At 50.2% G+C, this 13,209-nt stretch overlaps 1 protein-coding gene across 1 annotated transcript; it reads left to right on the forward strand.

Annotated features, from left to right (window-relative positions):
* Positions 1-876: 876 nt before the first annotated feature.
* Positions 877-7,037, forward strand: COMMD4 (COMM domain containing 4). Its single transcript, XM_086711242.1, has 8 exons — positions 877-958; positions 4,933-5,004; positions 5,232-5,297; positions 5,460-5,499; positions 5,808-5,927; positions 6,071-6,151; positions 6,479-6,655; positions 6,745-7,037. Exons 1-8 carry the CDS (start codon positions 956-958, stop codon positions 6,783-6,785), a joined length of 600 nt encoding a protein of 199 aa, XP_086567368.1. The 5' UTR covers positions 877-955; the 3' UTR covers positions 6,786-7,037.
* Positions 7,038-13,209: the final 6,172 nt, after the last annotated feature.

Below are 13,209 nucleotides of genomic sequence, written 5' to 3' on the forward strand. Positions count from 1 at the left end.
TTAAGTGAATGTTGGAAACTGTTCCTAGTTCATCCCTTGCTCAAACTCACCAGTAAGCGGACTAATGCAACTTCAAACAACTTATTCTCTTCCCATTAGAAAAACTAAGGTATAACATCTAACGTTGGCGAAGCCACAGGGGAAGTTCTGAGCATGTCAATTGTTACAGCCAATTGTAACGAAGGCAACTAAAGGGAATTCATCAAAATGAAATAAAATACGCAGGCACTCGAGGGAGCTGGGAGGGTGCTGGTGACGTGGGCTGTACAGTTTATGAAAATTCATTAAGCTTTATACTTACAGAGTGTACAATTTTCTTTTTTTTTTTTTAACGTTTATTTATTTTTGGGACAGAGAGAGACAGAGCATGAACGGGCGAGGGGCAGAGAGAGAGGGAGACACAGAATCGGAAACAGGCTCCAGGCTCTGAGCCATCAGCCCGGAGCCTGGCGCGGGGCTCGAACTCACGGACCACGAGATCGTGACCTGGCTGAAGTCGGACGCTTAACCGACTGCGCCACCCAGGCGCCCCACAATTTTCTTTATGTGTATCTTGTTTCAGTAAAGTTTTTAAACTGTCTTTTGCCGCAGCCCACAGCTAACTATAACGGCACGGCTTACTGGCGGCATACACGGAACGACCTGAACCCCCCCTTCTCAAGAGTATCATCTCAAGTGCCAAAAAGGGCTCCCGGACTCCTGGTCTCTTAAGTTGAACACATTCAACGGCTCCCTGTCCCTCTCTTCTAGCTAAACTGGGGGCCGGCGCCGGGCAGTTCCGGGAAGAGGTTCCGGGGAGACACGGAACTCATCGCCAGCCCCCTGCAGCTCCGGACGCGCACACGCGCGCCCGTCCCCGCCCCCGCCCGCAGAGGCCCCGCCCCGCGTCACGTGAGGGCCAAGTCAGCTGACCAGGCGCGCAGGGAGGAGAAAGGCCGGGCGGCTTTCTGGCGCGATGGTGAGGGCCGCGGGGTTTCGGGAGGCGGGGCCCCGGGGCGGGCCCCCGAGTCTTGTGGCTGCGACCGCGGGCGGACGTCGGGACGGGCAGGTGGAGACGGTCCCGGACCCTCGGCAGACACCTGCGGTCGTGAGGGCCGAGCGTCCGGCTGGCAGGGCGGGCGGGCGGGCGCCCGCCCTGCGGCCTTGGTGTCCCGGGTGCTTCCTCGGCGGAAAGGAAGGGCCCGCACCCCCCGGACAGGAACTGGGCTTGCCTGCGGCGGGAGGTGCCCGCTTCCCGGCCCTCCTGTGAGACCTGGAGAATAATTTGCTTGGAATTAGGCTGAGTCTTCCGCACTGTTAGGAAGCCCCTTCGCCCTTCCCAGAACCAGACAGGACTAGACGTGGGATTGAGGCTTCTCCACTCCTCCATCCATTCATTCCTTCGACAGACTTCGAGTGCCTGCTCTGTACCAGGCAGGGTGCCAGGCGCTGGGACTTCAGCTGCAGGGGGCCTGAATTGGCGGTCATAGTTAGGACTTGAGGGGACGGGACCTAACGTGTGTAGTGTTAGGAAGGCTTCCTGAGCCTGACAGCAACCTGAGGAGGCGGGGGCAGGGAAGAAAGCTGGCTGGCTGCAGTGCAGTTTGTGTACCAGAGGTTTGGAAGCTTTGCGGGTGGGGGCTGTATCTTCAGACAGAGAACAGCATGTTTAAAGACTTCAGGGGAGAGAGAGCAGGGCTCCCTAGGTAGACGCACTTCACCTATCTGGAAAGGGACCAACTGGAGGTTAGTGAAACATGAGGCTCAACAGGTAAGCAAAGACCATATCTTGCTGGGTCTTGAGAGCTGGGAAAGGAGTTTACTTTAAGAAGAGAGCACTAAAAAAAAAAAAAAAAAAAAAAAGAAGAAGAGAGCACTGAGAAGCTAGGAAGATCCTTTCCAGCAGAAATTAGAGATATTTTCCTATTTTTGGCTGACTTGTGGTGGGAGCAGGAGGGGAGCAGAGGGCCCCAGTTAGGGCAGCAGACCCCCCAGGAAATGGTGGTGACCTGAGTTAGGGCAGAGAGAGAGTGGAGAAATCATCAGGGCCTAAGGACCAGAGGCTTGAGGGAAAAGGGAGAGGCAGGTGTCTGGGCTTGGTTCCCAGGTGGCTGTGCTCAGTGGGATGGGAAACCCAGGAAGGGGAGCAGGCTTCAGTGGGAAGAGCACATTTTGCCAGGCGCTGTGGGAGGTGTCTGTGGGCCACCAGGTGCAGCTGGGAGAAGACCGTCTAGATTTCAGGGGCTAAAGCTCAGAAGAGAATCTACAGTGAAGTTATAAATTTAGGAGTCATCAGCACAAAGGTGATCACGGTAACCCTAAAAACAAGTAACCTGAGTGATGTGAATTGGGAAGAGAGGACCTAGAGCAGAACCTTGAGAAATGCCAGCATTTTAAGAAACGGACGCAAGAAACACATTCTTGTAGTAAAAAAATGTAAATAATACAGAGATGGAAGACTTCTGTGGGTAGAAGTCAGGGGCCCATGAACTTAGGAGAAATCTCACATCTTAATTTTCACTAACTTCAAACTGAAATTCAGCATTGCCTTCAATCATGAATGTTGGCAGTAAGCCCCAATATTAGCATCTCTGACTTTGTCACCAATAGAAATGAGAGATATCTGCCTATCACATTACAGTTGTTGACATTGTTCATGTATGTATTTATGTTCATTTGTAAATTACAGTGGATATCAGACTTGAAACATACACCACATCACCAATTTATTTGAAGATTTTGATAACTTAGTTTCCTTTGCAATCCTATGTATTTTATGCATTTAAAAACATTGTTTTGAGGGGCACCTGGGTGGCTCAGTCGGTTAAGCCTCCAACTTCGGCTCAGGTCATGATCTCACAGTTCATGGGTTCACAGGTCCAAGCCCCATGTCAGGCTCTGTGCTGACAGCTCAGCCTGGAGCCTGCTTTGGATTCAGTGTCTCCCTCTCTCTCTGCCCCTCCCCGCTCATGCTCTGTCTCTCTCTCTCTCAAAAATTAATAAACATTTAAAAAATTAAAGTAAAAATAAAAACATTGTTTTGAGAAAGGCCTGCAGGTTTTGCCAGATGCCAAATGAGTCGATGGCACCAAAATGTTAAAAACCCCTGAAATAGAGACGAGTGCAAGCCTGTCACTGTCCTTAACACCCCATCACCTCACCAACTGGTCCAGGCTCCTGCCCCAGAGTAATGACAGCAGGTGATGTGCAGAGATCACTATTTGGGGGTGGGGGGAGGAGGGTGAGCCAGCGAATGAGACCAAGGCCAGGACCGGGAGAAGTCCAGAAGAGTATGCTGTTTCACCAGGAAGGACGGGTTTGTGTCAGATGTCACTGAGGAGTTGAGGAAGAGGAAGGCCAGATTTAGTGACAGTCATTTGTGACCATGGCTATGGGACTTCACTGGAGGCCCATATAGAAGCACCAGTGCAGTAGGGTCAGGTGAAGAGGAGCAAGAGGGTTGGAGGTTGAAGGGTCGTGGAGCAGGTCTGAAGTGTCTGAGAAGGTGACTGGGGGGGCCAAGTAGAGGACATGGTGTTTCCAGGCTGCCTGAGGGTCCAGTGGGATCAGGAGAGCATGGGTTTGCGGTGTCCTCAGTTTATGCGGTTTTGTTCCCAGCAGCAGGAAGCTGCCAACAGGTAAGAGGCATGGAAGGATGGACGTGGATGTTGCTGTGCACTAGAGTCCTGCCAGGCGGACAGGAGCTGGTCTGGGGAATGGAGGGTATGGGCAAGATGTGGTTGACAGAGTGGGTTTGCATTCTAGCAGGAGACAGACCTCAAATAGATAATAAAACCTGTCTGCTGTGATAAATGCTGTGGAGATCAAGAAAGAAGGATAGAGCAATGCCTTGGGTGGCTCAGTTGGTTAAGCGCCTGACTTGATTTTGGCTCAGGTCATGATCTCACAGTTCCTGAGTTTGAGCCCCACGTCGGGCTCCATGCTGAGAGCGCAAAGCCTGCTTGGGATTCTCTGCCTCCCTGTCTGCCCCTCCCCCACTCGTGCCCCCCCCTTCACAAAAATAAATAAATATTAAAACAAAATAATAAAAAGGATAGGGGCTAGAGTATGATGGAGAAGAGGTATTTTATTTATTTGTTTGTTTTAAGTTTATTTATTTTGAGAGAGAGAGCACGAGCAGGAAGGGGCAGAGAGAGAGAGGGAGACAGAATTCCAAGCAGGCTCCACAATGCCACAGAGCCTGAGGGGGGGCTCAAACTCAGAAACCATGAGATCATGACCTGAGCCGAAATCAAGAGTCAGACGCTTAACTGACTGAGCTACCTGGGAGCCCCAACTATTTTATTAACAGCTTAACTGAAGTAAAGTCAGTAATATACATCTGTAAATGTACAGTTCAATAAGTTTCAACACGTATATGTTCCTGAAAACTTTACCACAATCAAGATCACTGGGGCACTGGCCCCCAGAATTGCCTTGTGTAAGGGGCTGTTTTAGAAAGTATGGTCAGAGAATGCCCATTTGAGCAGAGACCTGAATGAAAGATGAGAGAGCAGGATGCGCAGAGGGGGTGGCAAGGACACGGGAGAGCGCCCGTTGTAACAGGAGTAGCAGGGAGGCCAGCATGGCTGGAGCTGGAGAAGGGAAGGAGGAGGAAGTGAGAGGTCATGACGCCCTGACAAGGACTTTTTCTATGCTGTACCCCCAGCACTTAGAGCAGGATCTGCCACAGAGAAGTTTGCCACAGTCACTGCTGAGCACATGAACACCCAGGACAGGCGTCAGAACTAGGCTTGGTGGCGGGTGGGGTCAGTGAGAGGGTTCCCTAAATGGCCTGGTAATCGGAGAGAACAAGTGGCCAGACGGCCTCCATCTTGGACAGGGAGCAGGGGTCCCTAAAGAACAGAATGTGGGAGACACCTGGCCACACCTCGGCACCCCCACCCCCCCACCCCCTGCCCCAGCCTGACCACCTGCCTCACTCTTGTGCAGAGGTTCCGGTTCTGCGGTGATCTGGACTGTCCTGACTGGGTCCTGGCGGAGATCAGCACGCTGGCCAAGATTGTTGAGTGCATGGGATCTTTTTGAGGGTGGGAGGAGCAGGGATGGGGGATGGGGGCTTTGGGGATGAAGGGTGGTGAGGTCACTCAGAGGTTGGGGCCTCAGTGCCCTCAGCTTGTCCTAGCCTGCTGTATGACTCTGATCATGTGGCCAGCCCTCTCTGAGCCCGCCCCCCCAGCATGGAGGGGTGAGGTGGGACACTTTGACTAATGCAAGGCCTTCCCCTCCAGTCCTCTGTGAAGCTGAGGCTGCTGTGTAGCCAGGTGCTGAAAGAACTCCTGGGACAGGGGATTGACGTGAGTGCCGGGCCCAGCACCCCACTGTCCCATGAGCCTGTGACCTCTACTGCCCTGAAAGTGCACCAGACCCAGGGAGGCGGGTGATCAGGACCCTGGCTGGGGTGCAAGAGGCTGGTGAGCAGGGGTCTGGCACCCCCTGAGGGCCTCCTTTCCCCATAGTACGAGAAGATCCTGAAGCTCACCGCCGATGCCAGGTTTGGTGAGTACCCCACTGAGTCCACAGATGTTTGGGCCACTCTAGGTACTAGGCCTGGGGGTTAGCACAGAGGCCCCTCCTCCCAGCAGTCTGCCCTGATGCACTTGCCTCAGCAGAGGCGCATGAGGGGAAGAAAGGTGTTGACATTCCCCACCCCCGCTCGCCAGTGTCCTCTTCCACTTCCTGGTGAAGCAGTAACAGTGCTCATGGGCTCAAGCAGGCCCAGGGGCTCTGAGCTGAAGATAGTAGGGCAACAAGGAGCTGGCCGAGGCCACAGTGACACCCCCTACCCCACCCATGGGTCCTCCCAGAGTCGGGCGATGTCAAGGCCACGGTGGCAGTGCTGAGTTTCATCCTCTCCAGTGCAGCCAAGCACAGCGTGGATGGCGAGTCCTTGTCCAGCGAACTGCAGCAGCTGGGGCTGCCCAAAGGTATGGGTGTGCAGGCAGCGGGCAGGTAACCTGTGTGCCAGAGGCTGCTGGGCAGCAGGCAGGGCCGGGTGGCCCTGAGAGGTTCCCTGTGAGCAGTCTGAGCCCCTACCTGCTACTTCAGGGGACCTCTATTCTGCCCCCAGAGCACGCAGCCAGCCTCTGTCGCTGTTATGAGGAGAAGCAGAGTCCTCTACAAGAGCACCTGCGGGCCTGCAGCCTGCGTGGTGAGTGTGGGGGGTGGGGTCTGGCTTCCACTCTAGAAGGTGCCTGCTGCCCGAGAGGTGCTTGACCTCAGGAAGGAGACTTGACCCTGGTCACATGTGGAGGAGTTACAGAGCCCAGGACTCTTGACTCCAGCCCAGATTTCTTTCCTCTGAGATCTGTGGATAATCTATCTAGCTTCTGATTGTGGTGTGTCTGCCCTGGGTCAGAGGGATGAGAGCTTCTCAGAGATCACGCAGCTTTGAAGGGTTGAGAGCTGACCCAGGTGTGGGCTAAGGGCTGTGTGGCTCACCAGCCTGTGATCCTGAGAGCCCCACCCCACCCCGCAGTGAATAGGCTGGCGGGCGTGGGCTGGCGCGTGGACTACACCCTGAGCTCCAGCCTGCTTCGGTCCGTGGAAGAGCCCATGGTGCATCTGAGGCTGGAGGTGGCAGCTGCCTCGGGTGCCCCGGCCCAGCCTGTGGCCATGTCCCTCTCAGCAGACAAGTTCCAGGTCCTCCTGGCAGGTGAGACTCCGCTGTACCCGGAGGGGGAAGGGCCCCTCCCAGATCCCACCCCAGTGCTGCCCACCTACCCCCGCCTCTTCCTCCCGCAGAACTGAAGCAGGCTCAGACCCTGATGAGCTCCCTAGGCTGAGGAGAATGGTGTTTGGGGCCCCTGTGGAGCCGCCTTGCCCGTGTCGAGTCGCTGCCCCCCAAACTCTTGAGGGGTGGCTCCAGCTCCAGGACCCTGGAGGCCTGGCCTCCCAGATCTCTGGCTTGCCAGGTTACCACTTGAGAATTCAGCATAAGGATTCTGAGGATTTTTCCAGCATTGCCCTCCCTCCCCCACGAGAGGCACTTGTCAACAGTTTTCACAAGCAGGAAGAATAAACAGAAGTGTAAAGGAGTGTGTGCACAGGTTTCTTTTTGGGTTCAAATGAAAGGTTTTTGTGAGAGAAGCCAAGCAACATACAGATGTCCCCGGCCCGTCACTCTTTTTCTCTTTCTATCTGCTGGTTGAGGCAGGTCAGGGGTGAGGCAGAACAAGGACCAAAATGAAACAGCTTGTCGGTAGACCAGAAAATCAGGGTTCTGGTTCCTAGTCCCGTGACACTCATGGCACTGCCCTCTCAGGCTGGCGGCAAGCACGTGGCCATAGTGCCAGATGCCCCAAAGAGAGAAAGGAGAGAGCCCTGCTCTTCCTGCTGTGTCCATTTAGAAGAGAGGAAGCCTGCACCCCCTCAAACCACTCATTGTCAAGAGGAGTGGGGTAGGGACTGAATGTATGTGTCCTCCCCCCCCCCACCCCAGATGAAGCCTTAACTGCCCAATTAGATGGTTTTAGGAGATGGGGCCTTTGTAGAGTGATTAGGTTTAGATGAGGTCATGAGGGTGGGACCTTCATGATGGGATTAGGAAAGACAGAGGGACTCTCTCCACAAACATGTACTGAGAAAAGGCCACATGAGAACAGCAAAGCAGGAGAAGCCCCACCAAGAACCAAATCTTCTGGCTCCTTGATCTCAGACTTCCCAGCCTCTGGAACATGAGAAATAAATGTGGTTTGAGCCACCCAGTTTGTATTTTATTACAGCACCTTAAGCCTAAAACATCTTAGGGTGCGGGAAAGCCATCAAAGAATAGTCCTGTCAAAAGGATCCAGCATGTCCCACTGGCCAAAGATGGTTCCATTTAAGCATCAGAAAGTTTAAGGACCGACCACTCCTGACTTCTGCTTCTGGGAAAATGGAGCATTTTTTCCTCCCACTAAGTAGAGCTGAAAACCTTGGACATTACTTACGAAACAAACATAAGACTCTAAAAGGTGAAGAGAAGGCAGACCGGCTAGGATCCTCAGGAACTGAAGGATCGCAGCAGAATAGATCTTAGATTTCCTTTTGCTTTGTGTGTCCCGGCCTGGAGGCGGGAGACTGGCAGCCTGGGACACACCAGCACACAGAAAACCCTGACAAGCATCCTCTCTTGAGCCAAAGGACCAGGAAAGGGGCCAACCAACAAGACGGAAAACTACAGATACTCACTGCTGGCCTCCAGTCACAGCACAGAGAAACTGCAGTCCCTTTTCCACCCCTGTGCCCAACCCCCCCCCCCCCCCCCCCCCGCAGAGGCTGAGTGGGTGCCTAGATTCCCACCCCACATGGCAACAAGGAAGTGGCATTCCCTCCTCCTTTCCTCACTGGTGCTGTCTGGGAAGCCCTGCTAAAAAAGAGGATCTAAATAAGATCCAGAGTCTCAATACCCCAAATGTCCAGGATTAAAAAAAAAAAGCCAAGAACCAAGAAACTTTCTGTTTGAATGAGAAAAGACAACAGATGCCAACACCAAGAAAACACAGACTTGTATGCCAAAGATTTTATTTTTTTGAATGTTTTTATTTACTTATTTTGAGAGAGCATGTGAACAGAGGGAGGGCCAGAGAGAGAATCCCAAGCAGCCTCCATGCTAGCAGCACAGAGCCCAACACGGTCATGAGATCATGACCTGAGCCAAAATCAAGAGTCTGACACCCAACCACCTGAGCCACCCAGGCACCTCTATGCCAAGAACTTAAATTTTTTATTTTTTTATTTAAAAAATTATTAACACATCCATTTTTTTTTTTTTTGACAGAGACAAGAGTGTCAGTGGGGGAGGGGCAGAGAGTGAGGGAGACACAAAATCCGAAGCAGGCTCCAGGCTCTGAGCTGTCAGCACAGAGCCTGACGTGGGGCTCAAATTCACAAACCTGAACCAAAGTCAGCCCCTTAACCAACTGAGCCACCCAGGTGCGCCTCTGCCAAGGATTTTAAAGCAGCCAATGTAAAAATGCCTCAAGTCTTAATAGAAGATACAAGGAAGCAGATATAAGTTTTAGAACTGAAATCTGTAGTAATCAAAGTGAGAAATCAATAGATGGACTTATTAGAAGAAAGAATCCATGGATTTGAAGATAAATCCTAGAAATTATCCAATCTGAACAACAGCAGATAATTTGGAAAATAAGCACACAGCGCCTGGGTGGCGCAGTCGGTTAAGCGTCCGACTTCGGCCGGGTCACGATCTCGTGGTCCGTGAGTTCGAGCCCCGCGTCAGGCTCTGGGCTGATGGCTCAGAGCCTGGGGCCTGTTTCCGATTCTGTGTCTCCCTCTCTCTCTGCCCCTCCCCCGTTCATGCTCTGTCTCTCTCTGTCCCAAAAAAAATAAATTAAAAAAAAAAAAAAAGGGGCGCCTGGGTGGCGCAGTCGGTTAAGCGTCCGACTTCAGCCAGGTCACGATCTCGCGGTCCGTGAGTTCGAGCCCTGCGTCCGGCTCTGGGCTGATGGCTCAGAGCCTGGAGCCTGTTTCCAATTCTGTGTCTCCCTCTCTCTCTGCCCCTCCCCCGTTCATGCTCTGTCTCTCTCTCTCCCAAAAATAAATAAACGTTGAAAAAAAATTAAAAAAAAGAAAAGAAGCACACAGAAACCAATAAAACAGAGTCTTGGACCTGCAGGACTGTAACATAAGCTCTAATATTCATGCCTTCAGAGTCTCAGAACGTGAGGAGAAAGAGGCTAGGACAGAAAAAAAATATGCAAAGAAATAGCTGAAAATCTCCCCAACATGGCAAAAGTTCCCCAAACCTGCAGAGTCCAGAAGCTGAATGAATCCCATGTGGGTCGGACCCAAAGAAATCCATGTTGAGCTACATCATACAATCAAACTTCCGCAAGCTAAAGAAGAGAAAAAAAAAAATCTTGAAAGCAGCAAGAGAGAAATGACACTTTACCTTATGGGGGGAGAAACTGTTCGAATGAGCGTGGACTTCTCACCAGAAACCATAGAGGCCAAGTGGAAGAAACACATTTTTCAGGCCCTGAAAGAAAATTTCAACCGAGAAGTCTATATTCAGCAAAAATCACCTCGAGAGTAAAGGGGGAAATCAAGATATTCTCCGATGAAGGGTAACTAATATAAGTTGTCACCAGCAGACCTAAAAATAAAAAGGCGAAAGGAGGATCTCTAATCAGAAGGGAAATGATGAAGGAATCTTGGAACATCGGGGAGTAAGAGCAATGGAAGGAGTAAAACTATGGATACGGTTAGACTTGAGCATTTTCGGTTCCGTTTGACAGTTGAAGCAAAACGTGGAACACTGATGGATGTGGTTTTCAGAGTATGTAGAGGGAATATTTCAGGTTATTATAAACAGGAGAGCGTAAGGGGAGGTAAGGTTTCTACACGGCACTTAGACAAAGCGTCGATACCAGTGAACCATGACAAATACGTGTATCGTATCTAGAACAACTAGTTCAGAGGCTGTGCAATGTAATACACTCAAAAGCAACACCAAGTCAAAGTGGAATTCGAAACATTCAGGTGGCCCACGGGAGAGCAAGAAGAAGACAAAAATGGAAAAATCGAATAAACAAAAATAAAGTGGCAAAAAGTCACAAGGAAGTTCAAAGTCTCCTCAAACGTTTAATATAAGCTTGATTTCCCAGGTAGCATTCCATCCTCAGTGGGGTCACAGAATCCCACAGGTACTTCTCTCATGGCCTTATAACATGGATTGTAATTTTGTGTTTAGTCATTTGCCTCTTTTATCATTCTGAGTTTGTTAAGGATGGGAATTGTATTCCCATGTTTGTATAGCCCCAGTGCCTAATAAAGTACTCCTCCAATAGATGGGGGAAAAGATAAAGACTTGAACGGATTTAAAGATGTTGAATGTAAACAAATCCTTGGGGCGCCTGGGTGGCGCAGTCGGTTAGGCGTCCGACTTCAGCCAGGTCACGATCTCGCGGTCCGTGAGTTCGAGCCCCGCGTCGGGCTCTGGTCTGACGGCTCAGAGCCTGGAGCCTGTTTCCGATTCTGTATCTCCCTCTCTCTCTGCCCCTCCCCCGTTCATGTTCTGTCTCTCTCTGTCCCAAAAATAAATAAACGTTGAAAAAAAAATTTAAAAACAAAAAAAAATCCTTGAGTCTCTAATAGAAGAGTCTATAAAAGATGCAGTCCGTCCCCCCAAAAGCCAAATCAGTCCTGATTTGTCACCATTGGATGTTATTGGACCAAATTTTTAGCCTGAAAATGATAGTTAAAGGGAAAGAATTCAGATCTCTCCTGTGTTTTTAGCATTTCAGGATAACCAGATAACCTTAGTCAATGAGGTCCAGCTCTTCTTTACAGGAGATTTCTAGCTGAGGTAGAAGGAATGACAGAAAAACACCATTTTGTGACTCCCAGTTAAATACTTGATTGAAGCAAGGATCATCAAGGATAATAAAGCCATAAAGTGAAATGTTTATGTGATGTGAAACTGGTTATTTTGTGGTGCTAAAGAATCCCCTCCCATAAACAACCCAACCTCCTCAGTTGGTAAATGGTTGAAAACACTGGCCCAGCTACACAGTGGAATACTACTCAGAAAAGAAAAGAAAAGAACTGATAATCATAATGACACAGATGGATCTCAAATGTACTATGCTAAGGGGCACCTCGCTGGCTCAGTTGGTGGACCTTGTGACTCTTGACCTCAGGGTAGTGAGTTCCAGCCCCACGTTGCACGTAGAGCCTACTTAAAAATGAAGTAAAAGTATTTTAAAAATGCATTATGCTAAAAAACCAGACTCAAAAGACTACCTACTGAAGATTCCATTTATATGGTGTTATGGAGGAGGCAAAAACTATAGGGACAGAAAACAGATCAGTGGTTGCCAGCAGATGGGGTGGAAGTGTGGACCAATAAGGTGTATAGGCAAATTTTGGGTGATGGAAATGTGTTATCTTTTGACTGTCGTGATGGTTATGTGAGTGTATGTATTTGTCAAAACTCACACTTTAATAGGGTGAATTTTACTATATATAAATTATACCTTAATTTAAACAAAACAACCAACAAATAAATCACCCCGTAGATTGCTTAGTGGGCACAAGGTGTGAAACATACCTTTACAAAGCAGAGGTCTGGTGACCACCTCACCTGTGATCAATTTCAGCTGCACTAAAGTGGGACAACCAGATGTTGGGTGCCTCCTAATGTGAAGCAATTTTGGAGTACAGAGCAACACCTAAGAGAGATCTATCTAAGAAAACGTTCAGACAAATCCAGAATATGATGGGGCATCTCAACCGGCTTAGACTCCAGGAAGATCAAAAAAGAAAAAGAAAAAAGGGTGAGGTGGGTGGAAGAGGGTGGTTCAGTCAAGATCAAAAATGATTAAAGCTGGCCGCCTGGGTGGCTCAGTCAGTTAAGCGTCCAACTCTTGTTTTCCGCTCAGGTCATGATCTCGAAGATCGTGAGTTTGAGTCCTGCCTTGGGCTTTGTGCTGACAGCACAGAGCCTGCTTGGGATTCTCCTTTCCCCCTCCCCTCCCAGCCCTTCCCCCACTCCTCTCTCTCCTTTTCTCTCTCTCCAAATAAATAAATAAACCTTAAAAAATGATTAAAGAGTCATATAATCCTTGATCGGACTCTACTTTAAACAAACTAGCTATACAAGTCATTTTGGGGACAATTAGGGAAATCTGAATGTGGACTAGGTATTAGATGGTACTAATTTTATTAGGTATAGTAAACGTATTGTGGCTTTGTAGGATATTGCTTTTTAGAGATGCCTGTTGAGGTATTAGGGATGAAATGTCGTATTTTCCCCAGTTTACCTCAAAATACTTCCACCAAAATAAATGAGTAGATGGAGGAGGAGGAAGCAGAAGTAATAGGCAGGGGCAAATCAGGGCTATGGGTCCGGCACCTGTGCCTGCTCCACTGACGATGGAATGCAGGCTCCTTACAGAGGCCTCTTGAGACCAGACCTGACCTGACCTCACCTTGCTGTGTGTCTGTCCTCACCTCCCAGCCCTCCCCCCGGCCCCACCCCAGCCACACATGCCTTCTTTCAATGGGCCAATCCCTTTTCTGCCTGCAGGCCTTTGCAATGGCCTTTCCTTCCGTCTGGCATATCGTCCTGTCCCCCGCCAGCCAGCTGTCTCCTGAGGACTCAGCCTAAGCGTCACCTCAGAGAGTCCCTCCCCCACAGAACCATCTGAAGTGGGTTCTGCTTCTCTGCCCGCATTTTGTTGCTCGGCTGCACTTGCCACCGGG

The sequence above is a fragment of the Puma concolor genome, chromosome B3 (genome assembly GCF_028749965.1).
Source record: "Puma concolor isolate L17-30 chromosome B3, mPumCon1.1.hap2, whole genome shotgun sequence".
Taxonomy (NCBI): domain Eukaryota; kingdom Metazoa; phylum Chordata; class Mammalia; order Carnivora; family Felidae; genus Puma; species Puma concolor.